Source organism: Pempheris klunzingeri, chromosome 2, assembly GCF_042242105.1.
Source record: "Pempheris klunzingeri isolate RE-2024b chromosome 2, fPemKlu1.hap1, whole genome shotgun sequence".
Lineage (NCBI taxonomy): Eukaryota > Metazoa > Chordata > Actinopteri > Acropomatiformes > Pempheridae > Pempheris > Pempheris klunzingeri.
Window position 1 is genome coordinate 7,043,212 of NC_092013.1, and position 14,734 is coordinate 7,057,945.

The 14,734-nt window shown below is 39.7% G+C and overlaps 1 protein-coding gene across 1 annotated transcript in view; it reads right to left on the minus strand.

The window, feature by feature from the left end:
• Nucleotides 1-14,734, minus strand: part of LOC139213376 (MICOS complex subunit mic25a-like) — a 59,700-nt gene that overhangs the window by 16,086 nt on the left and 28,880 nt on the right. The window contains exons 6-7 of the mRNA XM_070844056.1: nucleotides 12,806-12,876; nucleotides 1,626-1,761 (exon numbers count right to left, since the gene is read on the minus strand). Of these exons, the coding sequence (XP_070700157.1) occupies nucleotides 1,626-1,761; nucleotides 12,806-12,876 (207 nt within the window). The remainder of the gene's footprint in view (nucleotides 1-1,625; nucleotides 1,762-12,805; nucleotides 12,877-14,734) is intronic.

Genomic DNA, 14,734 nt, shown 5'->3' on the forward strand with positions numbered 1-14,734 from the left:
AAAGGTCAACCTGAAAATCCGACCATCTTCAAAAGCACGGTGCAGGCCACTTAAAAAGCTAGATTTCCTCTCTGTTGGATTATCCCAATAAGGAAAGGTTAGGCAGAGAAGATGTCGGCGATTCAACGCTTGTGGGACAAGACTGTTTTTTTTCTCAAAGTGAAAAAGCAATTATGCAAAATTAAAAAAAAAAAGGTAATGACTCTTATAATTATATGAATTTCAGGTAGACAGACTCCTGTAGTGCCACTAACAGAGACCTAAAACAATAATTTATCCTCTACAATAGAGCACAACAATGTGTGCCCTCTAAATGCTTGTCTGATTAATCATCATCAGTCAAATCCACATTTTTTACACCAGGATAGAAGTTTTTAACTTCCCTTCAGAGGACAGCCTAGGGTCTAAGTCTTCAGTTACAGAGGAAAAGGCGTAATATTGTTACGTTTGATACAGACAGAAGCTTCCTTTTTCATTAATTCATTTTACTTTTACTCTCTCTTTCTGTCTCGTCAGTGTGTTCTCTCTCTTTCGTTCTCTGACTCTCATTTACACTCTGTCAAAGAAATGCCTGATTGAATGTGAATTAAACACATGCCTCAAAAGCAGAAAACCAGCTTGCCTCTACTCTGCACTTCACTCTTGCACTCACACTCTGAATTTATACATGCACACAAAAAAAAACAACAAACTGACTCATGTACAACCACATATACACGTTTTTTTTTTCCTAAGAGCCCCATACCACTGGCAAATGGATCTTTTGAACCAGTTTAAAAAGACTGATTGCTTTTATTATGAGCCTTTGCCTTGCTTTTATCGACCATTTAAACTGCCAAATTCAACAATTGTTGTTTTGTGCCTTTTATCTACTTTGGAGCGATATCAGTGCATTTTGTCACGATAATAATGTGCAAATTGCTCCGTTCATTATTGTTTTTTGATGCAGAAATTGGGTAAAATAAGCACTTTGTAGATAAGCGTTACGTCTGAACACTATTTGCGAAAGCATCAGCAGAAAGCAGAATGCATTTCAAAGAGCTGAATGCCAAAACTGATTTTAATACACTAATAACGGTGTAATCTTCCTATCAGAAAGTTCCCAAACACAGTGCACGCCTGGTGACTTATAAATCCGCGCAATAAGCATGTCTTATTGATTTAGCTTCCTGTTTGAAGTGTCAAAGTAAGCAACACGCAGATGACAATTCTCAGAAGTTAACTGATTTGGTAAGAGGGTTGAAAGGATCATTTGTCTCTTCACCTTTTTGTTCCGCTGTCAGTGTCACTGTCGAGCTCCTTCCAGGTCTGACTAATTAACTGCTATCCTTCTGTCTTCTTTAAAAAAAAAACTGGAGGCAATTAAAAAAATTATCTTTAAAGGAAAGGGAGCTACTCCACGTACTCTGGGCCAAGTGTGTTAGTGAAAGAGAATGAGCAAGGAGTGATAACAAAAACGGCAAAAAACCAAAATAACAATTGGAGTGGGAAATTGCTTGAAAGTAAAGAAGCGCGGTGTCACCTTTCACACACATATTACAACAAGCTAATACACCTACACACAAAAAAAAATAAAAATTCCGTCATAGTCCCACACCCACGTACAGTTTGTAGCCCTCACCTACCTTCTTGGCTTGCTGGACACAGGCCATGTACTGTTTGGCCAGGCTAGAGCAGTGCAGGGTCTGCTGTGGATTTTCTCTGTAGCACTGGAACACCATGGCCTGCAGCTCAGCGCACACAGATGCAGTCTGCCGAGGTCTGCACGGAGACAGAGAGTAGAGAGGAGGGTCAGTGTGATTATATCACAGCACTGCAGACTGAGGATGTTTTCTGTTCCAGCACACTCTCACATCTCTTGGCTACAAATGTCATGTTGTACCATAAACTGTAAGTGATTTCACCCATTGGTCCGTGGACTGCCGTTTTGGCGTATTTTCAAAATCACCATCTCGGTTTACCAGGCGTTGCCATCTTGACCGTGGAGCCAGAAGTGATGCATGAGTTTCTTTTTACCCATCCTGTGCTTGGTTAGGTTTAGGCATGACGCACCTCTGATAAGGTAGTCACAAGGTAGTCCCACCCAAAGCATGTCCTGCTTAATGGTCTATTTTACTCCAAATGGGACCATCATTTACTAAATGAACATCATGCTGCATTGAAGAAGACTAGACTAGAAATTGAGACTATCAAATGAGGAAGAATGCAGGTTTAAAGCACTTCCGCATTTGTTTCACTTTTCAGACCCGGAAGCCACATCCACTTCTTTCATGCTGTCTATGTGTTGTACATTTCTAAGATTTCATTGGATTTTCTATGTTAACATAGCCTCTCCTCTTTAGAAACAAACAGGCGTTGTCTTGTTCTAGTTTCATTTTAGCATCAAATATTTAGTACTGACAAGAGCTTCAAAAAGAAATTGCTGATTAATATTGTTCATATGTTGTCAAATATTGAGTCCAATTTCTTCTCTTACTTTTTGTTTGTCTTTGAAAAATGTTTGTCATAAAAAACAGATGTTGTGTGAGGATGAGCCTTTAACAAGCATTCCAATACAACAAGCAAGAGTCATTCTTCCAGAAGTTACATAAAAGAGGAAAAATCTGATCTTCTAGTATCTAGTATTAGTATTTTGTTTTATATTATGCTTTACATTCCTAGTTGATATAATAGTTGAATGTTATTAGACACTGTTTCTTAACTAAAACATGGCAACATGACCAGGCCAGCCTCAACAGAGTAGCTTTAATCTGCGTCCTCCTCACATTAGATTGCTGTAGTGGTAAATTCCTCTTCATGATATGAAGAAAACCTATTTGAATCAGATGTTTTAAGTGTGGCTATAAACCTACAATTTCAGTCTTGATGGAAAAGATATAATGGCAGCCTTTGTTGCTTCGAGAAAATGAATCATGAAACCAAAAACCAAAATCCAGTAGTTAATTTTAACTGTGAAATGAAAACTAAAACAACTAGTCAAAAGTGACTTAACATGACTAACTCCTTGGGGTTAGGCTTAGCTGAAAGCACAGTAACAGTAGCGCTAACAATATCTGTTTTGTGTCAATAAATCTTATGAAGAGCGAAAGAAAATAAAACACACTTGATTGTTTATGGTTTGTTTTAGTTGCAGTTGGAGTGGCTCAGATAGTTTCAAAGGCTTCAAGGTGCAGCTTGTGGAGAGAGAGAATGAATTATGCATTGACAAAGCAGCTTAGGAGTCAAAGTCAAACTTTCTCTTTTCTTTTTATCTTAGTCACACATACAGTACATGTGTGTAGACAAAAGCACACAATTATTTCCACACCCACAGACACACACACGTACACACATTCTCACACACATACACAAACATTCACAGACAGGTACTGAATGCTAATCCTACATGAGAGTAATCCTTGAGTGCTCTGTTGCTTGCAGTAATTTACCTGCTGTTGTGACAAAACTCGTAACTGGAAGGATTGGGATATGGATATGTACACACACACAAGCACACACATACAAGCGCACACACACACACACACACACACACACACACACACATACAAGCGCGCACGCACACACACACACGCACACACACCTTATTATTCACAGCACTGCATCCTGAACAACCTCAGATTTGCACACTCAGTCCACTAGCTAGAGAATAGAACAGAACACAACAGAAAAGAAGAGACTAAAATAGAACAGAATAGAATATAATAGAGTAAAAGAAAAACAAAATAGAGCAAAACAGATTAGAACAGGACACAGGTGAATAGAACAGAACAGAACAGAACTGACCAAACACAGAATAAACTAGAAAAGTAAAGAATAGGATACAGAGTTTGCTCAGTTGTCATGGAAATATATATGTTCAAATTTTTTCAAAGCAACACAAGCAATTAATTCATGACACTTTCTAATCCAAGCTGAGGTGAGTGTTTTCGGTTTCCATGGTCAAGAATGAACTCTGATCCTCGACTAGAAGAGAATTGAACAGAGTAGAACAGACATACTCTCTGTCTGCTCGCTTGCAGACATTTATTATCTAGTTTGCTAATTTCATAATGAACTTCATGATGGTGACCTACAGTCATTTTCCAGTGTGTATACACTACTGTAAAAAATCAGCCAGAGAGGGGAAGAGATGGAATTAGTGTTCAATTTGATGAGGAACCGCATGGCTTCATGTAACATGATGGGACATGCCAATTCATTTTGGGAAGCTGACCACCTGACGCATACGCAACACACACACACACACACACACACACACACACACACACACACACACACACACACACACACACACACACACACACACACACACACACACACACACACACACACACACACACACACACACACACACACAGAACTGCCTTAATGCCATCTCTCAAAGTAATTATAGAATCACACATCCTTCACATATAAATGAGCTCAGTAGACCCTGCCTTCACTGACAAATGCACACAATAAATGTGTGTAGCTGTGTGTGTGTTTGTGCATGTGTGCACTGTGCTTTTTAAATGTGCTGCATGTGTGTGTGTGTGTGTGTGTGTGTGTGTGTGCATGAGATATAACTGTATAACTGTAGACTAACACTGCATACTGTGGGAGAAATTTCCCTGCACTGGCATGTGTATTGTGTAGCCTGTGTGTGTGTGTGTGTGTGTGTGTGTGTGTGTGTGTGTCTTGCGTGTGCAGTGGAGAGTAGAGTGACAGGATTAAATAAATCACTGGCGGAGAGAATATTCATGAAAAGAGAAGTGAATGCAACCTGAGAGACAGGGAGAAAGAGAGAGCGAGAGAAAGTGACAGTGACGTATTAAATGACAAATAACCCTTGCGAGCTTGCATGGACAAACAGTAACCCATGGCAACCATCACAGTCTGCATTTTGCCTCTGCCACATTGTGCGGTGCGACGTAACGGGATGACAGCTGAATATTAGTGCGCAATGTTTGGCTGACAGTCATTCAGTTGGGACACTGATAGGGTGCTATCAGGGTCTATATAATTTATTAGTTGAAGTGGATAACAGCAAAAAGAATTTCAATCATGTTAAAGAAAGCTCGTATGAGAAGCTGGCTTGAGTTACTATTAAAGTCTTATGATACAGGATATAGAATGTATGGCTCTCATTCAAATTAAAAAGGCACACTGTGTTCACAGGAGATGAAAGGGAGAAGATTTGCCAAGAAGAGCTCAAGAAAACAGAGAATTTGTATTGTTGCACTACAAATGAAGATGTTGTTGTGTCGGTTTGTGGTAAAATCAGTTACCAAGAATCTCAATCACATGTTTAATTGTTTATTTATAATTATACGACTTTGACTTCGCACTCTGACAGCTTGTCGGCACTCCGGATTACTCCCTAAGAGTAGGAGATAACAGCAACAATAGCCGAGGTGTTAATCCATGCTCAAGCAAAAAAAAAAAAAAAAAACTTTTTTTTCCAATTCAACAAGAGAAACTTTCTGATAGGAGTGTTTTAATAATGGAATCTGAAGCAGAAAATTGCCTCTGCTAATCTGAAACAACTGCCTCGTTTGACTGAAATTAGAGGTGAGCTCTTATTAGAAAAACATTAGCCGCCCCAGCTAGTTTGATAGCTAACTTGTGCAGGGAGAGGAAGCAAAACAACACTCCAATTGCTTTCTGCCTGTGACGTTTTGCATAAATACGTGCAGAGTTATGGGGAAAAAAAAACATTGGGTTCAAAACGTTAAAGTTTCTCATTATTTTTTGTCTCACCTTGGCAGTGTGTGGTTTTTATGAAGAGAGCTCAAGTTCTGCGTCGCTGCAAAGCGTGACATTGGGGAATAAAGCAATAACAAGAAAAAGGAAAGATTGTAAAGGCGTGGCATTTTATTATTCTCTGTGTCTAAGTTGGTGTTGTTTGCGTTGGTGTGTGCGTGTGTGTGTGTGGTGTGTGAATGGTTATTAATGTATGATGACAAGGATTTGGGCTCCTTTTAAGCAGCAGCCATGGCATTGTACTTTTGGGTTTTAATATTACGCTGCGTGGAGAGGAAGGGAAGAGAGGATCAGAGATGTCATGGCTGGGGTGAGATCAAAAGGAATGACAGAGCATGTATCTTGTACTGTTAGAGGCTTTATAAAGCTTTTATGATACTGCATTTACAGCATTATATTTCAACTGGCAGAAATCTCAATTTCTGAATCACATAAAATCAGAGCGCAAGATTTTGTTCATAAAGCCTGTCGAGGCCTGTCTGAGGACTGACATAACTCAGGAGCTACGATTATTCTGGTAGTCATAATAATCACTTATCCCACCTTTGCTAAGTGATGCAGCACACTTAAATCCTAAACTCCTGTGTCACAATATGACAACACCCAGGAACTTTGCTAAATTTAATCTCAACTCCACCAAAACTCTTACAAAGTCTCAAATGGGAAGAGCAATCAAAAACAACTACAAGCCATGGACTGAAGACAGACAGAGCTCGGTCCGTATCTTCACACGCTGACAGCTGAAGTGCTGAGGGGAGATAGGAATGTAGGAGAACAATTCACACTCTGTTAGCCTGGCTGATTGATCCCCACCAAACTCACTTTGTGGGAATATAGGAAGATAGAGATGGGAGGGATAAGAAGAGTGTTTCATTAAAACAGGTGACATGCGGGAACAAGATAAGGGGCACACATGCACGTGTGTTTGTGTGTGACATCTCATCGCTGATAACTTTTCAATCAGGAGACCTTGCGGTTGGACGACTCACTCGAGTTGTGGGTGATGTGGGGTGAGACATGCTCTTTGGAGCATTTTGATGCTATCACCCTCCATCGCTAGCCTTTTTATCATCAACAATTTCAATTCCAGTTTTGTGTCATGTTATTTGTAAGGCCATTTTCTTTATACAACTTCACTTTTTTTTGTGGATAACAGTGTAGCTTACAAATCCACATGGCACAAAGAGCAGTAAAATATCTGAGCCTGTTATTTTTGCATACTAAAACAGACTGTTATCTCAATAATGTCTTACTTTGGCTCTATGGAGGACACTGTACTACATATAACCTGATGCATACTACACTGCTTTACTAAATGAGTGTTAGGTATTTTGCTGTATTTTCAACGTTGTGCTATTATATATGAGGTCCTGTTGTCAATTGTGCCAATCTAGAAATCTGTCACTACATGAAATTGTTAATTGTCCTTGACAGGAGGGATCTTGCTTTCTGTTGTGTGTGTTCATGTGTGTAGGAGTCTCTGTCCGCAGCTAATCTCACATACTGCTGGCCGATGAGCCAAATATTTTTTTGTTAAGCTCGTCTGGGATTTATGCATTGGTAAAGCCTGGTAGCCTAGTGGTTACACTTCTAAGGTCTGCAGTTTGACTCACGTTTCCTCTCTATACTGTGAATGTCAAATAAAAAAAGGGCAAAACACGGAAAAAGGAAAGGAAAAATAAAAAATCTGCCTTTCAAAGCTGACCCATGGAAAGCCTGTCCTACCCCAGGGAGCATAAAATCCATTCCCAAAGGGAAATGAGGATAGTCAGACCCAATCCAAATATACCCAAGCATTAAGTAGACCAGATCCAAAATGAGGTTGACCTGCTCAGACTCAAATAGAGATCACAAACACTGGTGGCAGTATGATGGGCAACCAATTAGCAAGCAGCAAAGGTCAAAAACAGTAGCTGGACATAATTTTCTCTGCACTTAACACTATGTCTTGAGTCAAAAACTCTGACTCTCACACCGCAATGTCAGAGTTAATAGCGAGTCCACTCTGTTCCATTTGGGTATTTTTACTGAAATGGCAAATAGACTTAATCTGATTTTTATAAAAACAACTGTTCCCATCAATATAAAGGCAATGTCTCGATTCATCCATCTATCCGTAACTGTCAGTTTCTGTGTGTAGGTGTTACTTTATATATAGCATATATATACTATATCATAGAGGCAGTCACAGGTAGGTACACAGAGGCACTGAGAGGGTGTGTAAGTGACTGCAGCCTTTTGTCTTAATGGTAAATCTTTTTTGGACACAGTACAGACAGGTCTTGTCTCTTGTAATGACGAGCAGTCTACTGTGTGGGGCACAGAGATCCTTACAGTTAGCTACCTGTCTGTTTCACTAATTGGACACGCTACCCACATACACACAAGAATAGACACACAGGATAAAGTAGGTATAACAAACTCACATGAAAGTAAGGCTTTTAACCACAAACTGTCAGCAGTTACTTCATGGTGAATCCTCACACAGACATCCACCTGAGGTTCACTTAGGTTCTGTCTTTGCTAACACTTTGAGGGTGACAAGGTTTTTTAAGAGGATTAATGGATTTTTAGATCTTAAAGTAAGCTCAGCTGCAATGTTGTGGGTCTCTTAGGTAAAGTATTTGTTGGGAATCGGGGTAGTCTGATACCCCAAGGCAAGGCTAATGGATGAACTTCTCTAAAACGCCCCATGTAGTTGGGCAAGGCAAGTAGAAAATGGCACTAGATAACATTTTACCACTCAGTATGTCCCCACTCGAGGATAATATTTTAGAGAGTGTGAGCTGTCCAATGTAGGATAAGAGAGGCAATATCCCAGGGTGGCTTCCTTGCTATCAACAAAACACCAAACTCAGGTGTGAGAGGCACCTTTTGGCTTAAACGTTTGCACTAAAACTATTTTTGTCCTGGAATCACAGCCAGGAAATAGCAGCCAAAGTGGGGTTACCGTAAATGTCAATTAACGACTAGAAATGGGATTTGTAATGGTGGTGTCTCATAACTAATCAGGAGCACTGTACCTGACTTTCAGACGGCCATGGTTGCTTTGATAAAACAGCCTATAAAGAGATCTGGGCCCTTGTGAATACATGGTCTAGTCCTACACATCAGATGGTACCCTGCATTATGCTGCTGCTGGCTCCTCTTTTCCAATACTGCTTTTGTCAGTGTCTCTCAGTCACAACTTCTTCTTCTGCTGACCTTAATCACTCTATGCATGAAATGCTCATCCTATCTTCTGTTCTTTATCATACTCACAAACAATAAATAGATAAATGAAGGCAGATATAGTTAAAACTATGGGGAGAGAAATAACAAGCAAATGAGATCAAGTATTGAATGAAACTATTTTTGAATTAGACATTCATAGGCAGTGCTAGAATTGGAGAAAGAGACAGATACAAAGACAGAAGAAAGAGACATACTGTAGCTACATAACGTGTCAGACTGTGCGGCAGCACCCCTACTGCTCCCCCTCCCTTCAGCAGTGGGTAAATAGAATAATTACTGGGTGGTCAGTGTAGTGTGAAATGACAGCGTGACCACGGCACAATGAAACGCTGCCCAAATGCTGACAGAACATGACGAGCACATGGCTGCCTGAATACAAAGTGTGCCTGCGTGTGTGGCAGAGATAGAAAAAGAGAGTGAAAGTTTGTGTGCAGGCAAGTGTGTGTGAGAGCAATACATTGTGGCAGGACAAAATGCTCTTCTTTCGGCAAACTCGTGCAGAAGTGATCTTCTAACCTCTTCCATGCAGCTGCGGACAATAGCAAATCCTTGCTAATGTAATCATTTGGACAAAATTTGGGATTTGAATTGTGTGCTGCTAAATTCAATGGACCAGGTGCATGAGGATGGCAGTGCTGTGGATGAGGTCACTGCCCATCATACAGTGCGAAGCTGGCAAAAAGACACAGCATCTACTTTTTCCTCTTGCTGTTTCCAGGAATACACTAGACTGTGTGCTACTACACTACAGGTTTAATAATAACATCCACATCTTTACTTCTACGACAGCGATGCTTTATGATTTTCCTTTGTGTGAACAATTGAGAGTGGGATGCCATGCGGCTAAAGTCCTTGGACAGATTTGAAGGTTGCCTTTTCAAGGTACTGCAGCTTAATTTATGAAGCTTTAATCATGCAAAGTACCAAACCAATGCTGCAAAACTGTAAAGTGACACTAACGGTGACTTTGTTTGATTTCCCACCTTGTTAGGGAATGACAGATGTATTCATGTGTGATACTGTGGAGTGTTTGGTTAGAATTCAATTACGCCTCTGCGCCGCTACCACATCACGAAGCGCTTTAGTAACTCATCCTTCATTATCCAATGGAAATGTTCTTAGGCTAATCATCTACAAGTGTAGCATCTGTATATACAGTACACACTGCAAGTTTTATCATCAATCACAGTTTATCTTTTCAGATACTGTATTAAAATATCAATGTATACATTACTAATCAAACCAATGTTATGTCATTTTCCAGTTTGCTGTTGTGTTGCAGGCAGGTTTCAAGGGGCTTGGAGACATTAACCCTGAGGGCAGCAGTGGGAAAATAGGTGGCTCCTACATTATGACTTTTACTGGTTTTGGAGGTGTTCCATTTTAACTGAAGTTCAGATTTTTGAGGTGCACAGAAGAGTGACGGGAGAAAAGCAAAGGCTTTATGTGTTAATGAAAACCAAAAGGTGAGGGCTGAGCATGTGAGAATAACAGCCGAAAATAAAAGATCTGAATTAATTAGCCGTCTTTCATCAGATTTGCGATAATCATTGTCATGCACGCGGGAAAAGGGGAAAATTAATGGCTTTCAGACTAAATTGGATTCACAGAGCTCTTTGGCTCTCTCTCCTTCCAAAAGGGGTGAGAATGGGTGTTACAGAGGGGTGGAAATTGGCAAGGCCCACACACTGTGGCAGTGCCAGTGTGGCGGCGGTTCAGTGTTGAATGAAACTGACATGCTTTTTGACAGCAGGTGAGGTATGAACTCTGCCATCCTGGAGGAGCACCTCTGCTTCTTGTGAAATCCTGCTGTTTCTGTTTTCCTACCAGCAGAATGGAGCCATTTAAAGTCTTTAATTTATTGCCATGAATTCAATGCAGTTAATGGCTACAAGACAACAGATAATATTGAGCTGCATCGTTATATATAAAATAGAAGGGTGACCATTTTAATGTCAAAATTATAATACACAATTGACAGAGTGGCAAGTGTCCCCATAAACATATCCATTTTTGTGAGAATCTACACATAAAAATCTAGTGCCCATTCACAGCAGAAAATGAATGTTCCAAACTTGCTTTACACAATTCAAGTCTGTCTAAGCACTGAAAAGAATATAGAAGAATGAAAAGAAAGAAATGATATCTCTCGTGTATTTCATGATTTTCCCTTTTTCTTTGCCATGTCAAATTTATGTATAAAGCAAGAAAAACAGACAGACAAACTTAGACTTAAACAGAACTAAGAGAGGGAGAGAAAATAAGCACTGAGTGTTAGAGACGTTATCTATTAGGTTATTGTAGTTTCATTTTCTCAGAATAGATACAACAAACGTGTTAAACATGTTAAGATGAGTCAAAATGTACTACACTAGACATTTAACACACATGAAGTGGGCTCTTAGCAGCAGTTGTTAATAAAGACCAGGGGTTCTCAAATACAAAGGTCCGTTCATTAAGGTCAGTCAAGCTTTTAACGATTATATTGTATATTGTATCATTTCAATTTGGTGAAAATAAACGGGCAAAGACTTGAAATGCACTTTGGTGCAGTCACGGAAACACAATCATCTGAGATTTAGTAGTCAGCTGTTCAAAAGCACTGCATTTCATAGAAGCCTTTCAAATTGCCACTCTTCACAAAAGTTACTGTTTCCTGCCATATTAGGCACATTGGTTTGGTGTTCACCGGAGGGAGAATCTTTGAATCTTTAACACTTTAAATAGCTGATTTTCACTGTCGACCTTCCTTTTCATGGCCAGCTTTGAACGAGCCATCTTAGATTGATTCCTGGAACCTAAACTACTAGCTTACTGCTGACGAAGCTAGCTGCACTGTTATCTGTCAATCTGCACTGTCAGGTTGGGTATACCAGTCTGTGTTCTCTTCGCCTGTTTAAAAAAACAACAACAAATAAACGCAGCTCTACATCACATCTGCAGACCTTCGTTGTCATGGAGTTGACAGGTTACTGACTGTAGAGTCACAAAGACAGTGTCAGTCAGAGTGCTGTTTGCATTGGAGAAAGAAGAAATGTTCACTGTTTCACTGCTTTGCAGCAACGTCTCACACATAAAACAAATAATGAAAAGTTCAATTTGCTCAGATTTTGGACACAGCTGTGGTCCGGAGGCTGGACCTTGATGGCGACTGATATAGACTGCCTCAATGGTTATGCAGCAGTATATGGATATTATGCATGCTATGAGAAAATGATATTGTTTGACATTGTTTGAAACAGTTCTAGTTATTTAACCTAACAAAACCTGTGTGTTTTCAAATATTTAAACTCTCGTGCTGTGGCAGATGCCAAAATCATTTAACTAATCACTCATCTAAATGATGGTGAGCCCAGATTTGTTAATATGAGAATTTTGTCAAGAAACTAAATTATCACCTTATCACCTAGCTTCACCACTGCATGTGGAAAACAATGTTTTGATTGTCAGGCAGCTACAGGAGGTGTGGGTTTCGCATTAACAGCATACTAAAATTGTGAACAGCCTCCTCACTCAGGTATCTGGACACTTTCTGCTGCTTTCTGACAACTGTTGTGAGCTGGTTTCTCTCTGTCATCTCTTGTGTGTTGTTTTTTTTCCCGATTTAGTATTTCTTGCATTTAGATATGCAGGGTTACCCTAAAAAAATCCCATTCTAAACTAATGTCTGTTTTAAATAATCTATTTACAGGTATATTCAGCAAACTGCCTTAGCCTATGATAGGCCTGTTAAAACAGTATGACACGGGAAAGAGCAACAATGTAATGAGTATACTGAATGGTTCATTCTGCATAAAATGCTTTTGCCAAGCTAATCCACAGTGTTTACCGTATGTGAGCCTCGGCTTTAGTAGCTGCCTGGTTGTACTGTTCAGCCGTCTGCTTGTAGTTGTCAAGGTTCTGGAGGCAAAGAGACGAAGAGAGAAAAAAAAGGTGAGAATGAATTCGGGGGTATATTACAGCTCTGCAGAAGTTCCATTTCACTTTATATTTTGAATATAAAGTGGGCTACTCAGGCATGTGCTGCTTTTAATGATGTGACAATTTGTTCCCCGGCTTTAACATTATTTCATTATGTTGCCGTCTTCCTTTTTCAAATCACATCATTTCAAAACATAAGAAACAAGACAGACAAAGTCAAAGTCGTCAAATTAAGTCAAAAGAATTACAGCTTAACAACTACTGCGTGATATTACTGCAGTTACAACTAGCGACCTTTGAATTTTACAGTGCTGCTTACAAATCTGTATACTGATGGCTTGTTGGTATTCCATTAGGTTTTATTTCATGCAAGAAAAAAGTGGCATTTAAACAGCAATTACTATGCAGAGGGATCCCGTGCCTAGAGGGCAAGGTCATGAAGCACACCTCCACTGGAGTAATCAGTGGTCACAGTGTTAACTACTCTGCATCGTGGTCGGAGCGGCTCACAGGGTGATGCAGTATATGCAGTGTTTCCAGCCACAGTACTGAAAATATGTAAGATGAATGGTCACATTACAGGCTTCCTGTGTGGAAACATAACATTACTTGTGAGTGGCTGCCATATCATAGTATGGCAGTTTGGCTAGAGTGCCCCAAACACAAAGTAAATCTCTCTCGCCACCCTCTCATACACATTCACTGCGCATTAATTACCATTTTAAACCAATAACCACTGCGCACACGCTTTTACTTAATTATTCCCTGTATTCCCAATAGATGAGGTGATAGGAGAGGAAGATAATTGAAGTGACTGAGCAGAGAAAGAGATGGGATCAAACACAAACTTCCTCCACAATCCCTAGTCCTCTACTCCTCCAGTGCCCCCAAGTCATTTTCATATCTCATTATTTCACGCTGATCCGCAGACATGCTTCTCTTGATCTGAATGTCTGGTGTTGGAAAAGACTCAAATAATGTCATAGGCATTTTTTTTCTTAATCCTATCTGCTAGTATTCACTACAGTGTAATAATCTGCCCCTCTATCCTTTTCGTTCCTGTTCTTTAAAGAGAAGACAGTGAAATAAGTCATACGTCTAGTATAAGAAAGGAGAGGGTACTTTGCCATAAACCAATGTTAAAGTATGCGCTCAATTTCAGTCATAATGGAAACTGTTGCAGTTGATTGAAGAAATATGCTTTTTTGAGTTATTTCTGTACATGGACTTACAAAAGCCTTTAAAACGTTGTTGATATCATCCATACTTTGCCATTTTGTGGCCATTTTTCAGGCTTCGATGCAGGAAGATGACATCCCCAATCTTAATTCTTCCTATAAAGGATCGATTGCTTTTCCAACTGTGGAAAATTAGCTCAGCGCCTATTTGAAACCCTGAAAAAAAATCAGTCATGTTCTCAGCAGTTTGGAGGTCTGATACCAAGTTTTAGACAAGTTTTAGACTCTCATGTGAATCATCAACACATCTTACAAGAGTCATTACTACATTAGAGGAAAGCTTGTGGTCTTGGGTTGAAATGGGTATCCCTTTCATTCATACAACTTACTTTAACAGCACGATATCAATAACTGAAGACATTTGAATGGGGTTGGGTGTCCCTATAACTATCAAAGTTTCAGTAAAGATATGTGTATTCTCTGTTCATAACAATCCATTGTGAATGCAACATCTAGTGGATGTCACAGGTGAGACTACCAGCCACACCTGGCCTCTTGACAAAGGTTTTATGCTAGCTACCACATGTATTTATAGCTGGCAACTGAAAAGTACATTAAAATGAACTAATGTTTGACTATGAAATGCCTAATCCCCTATA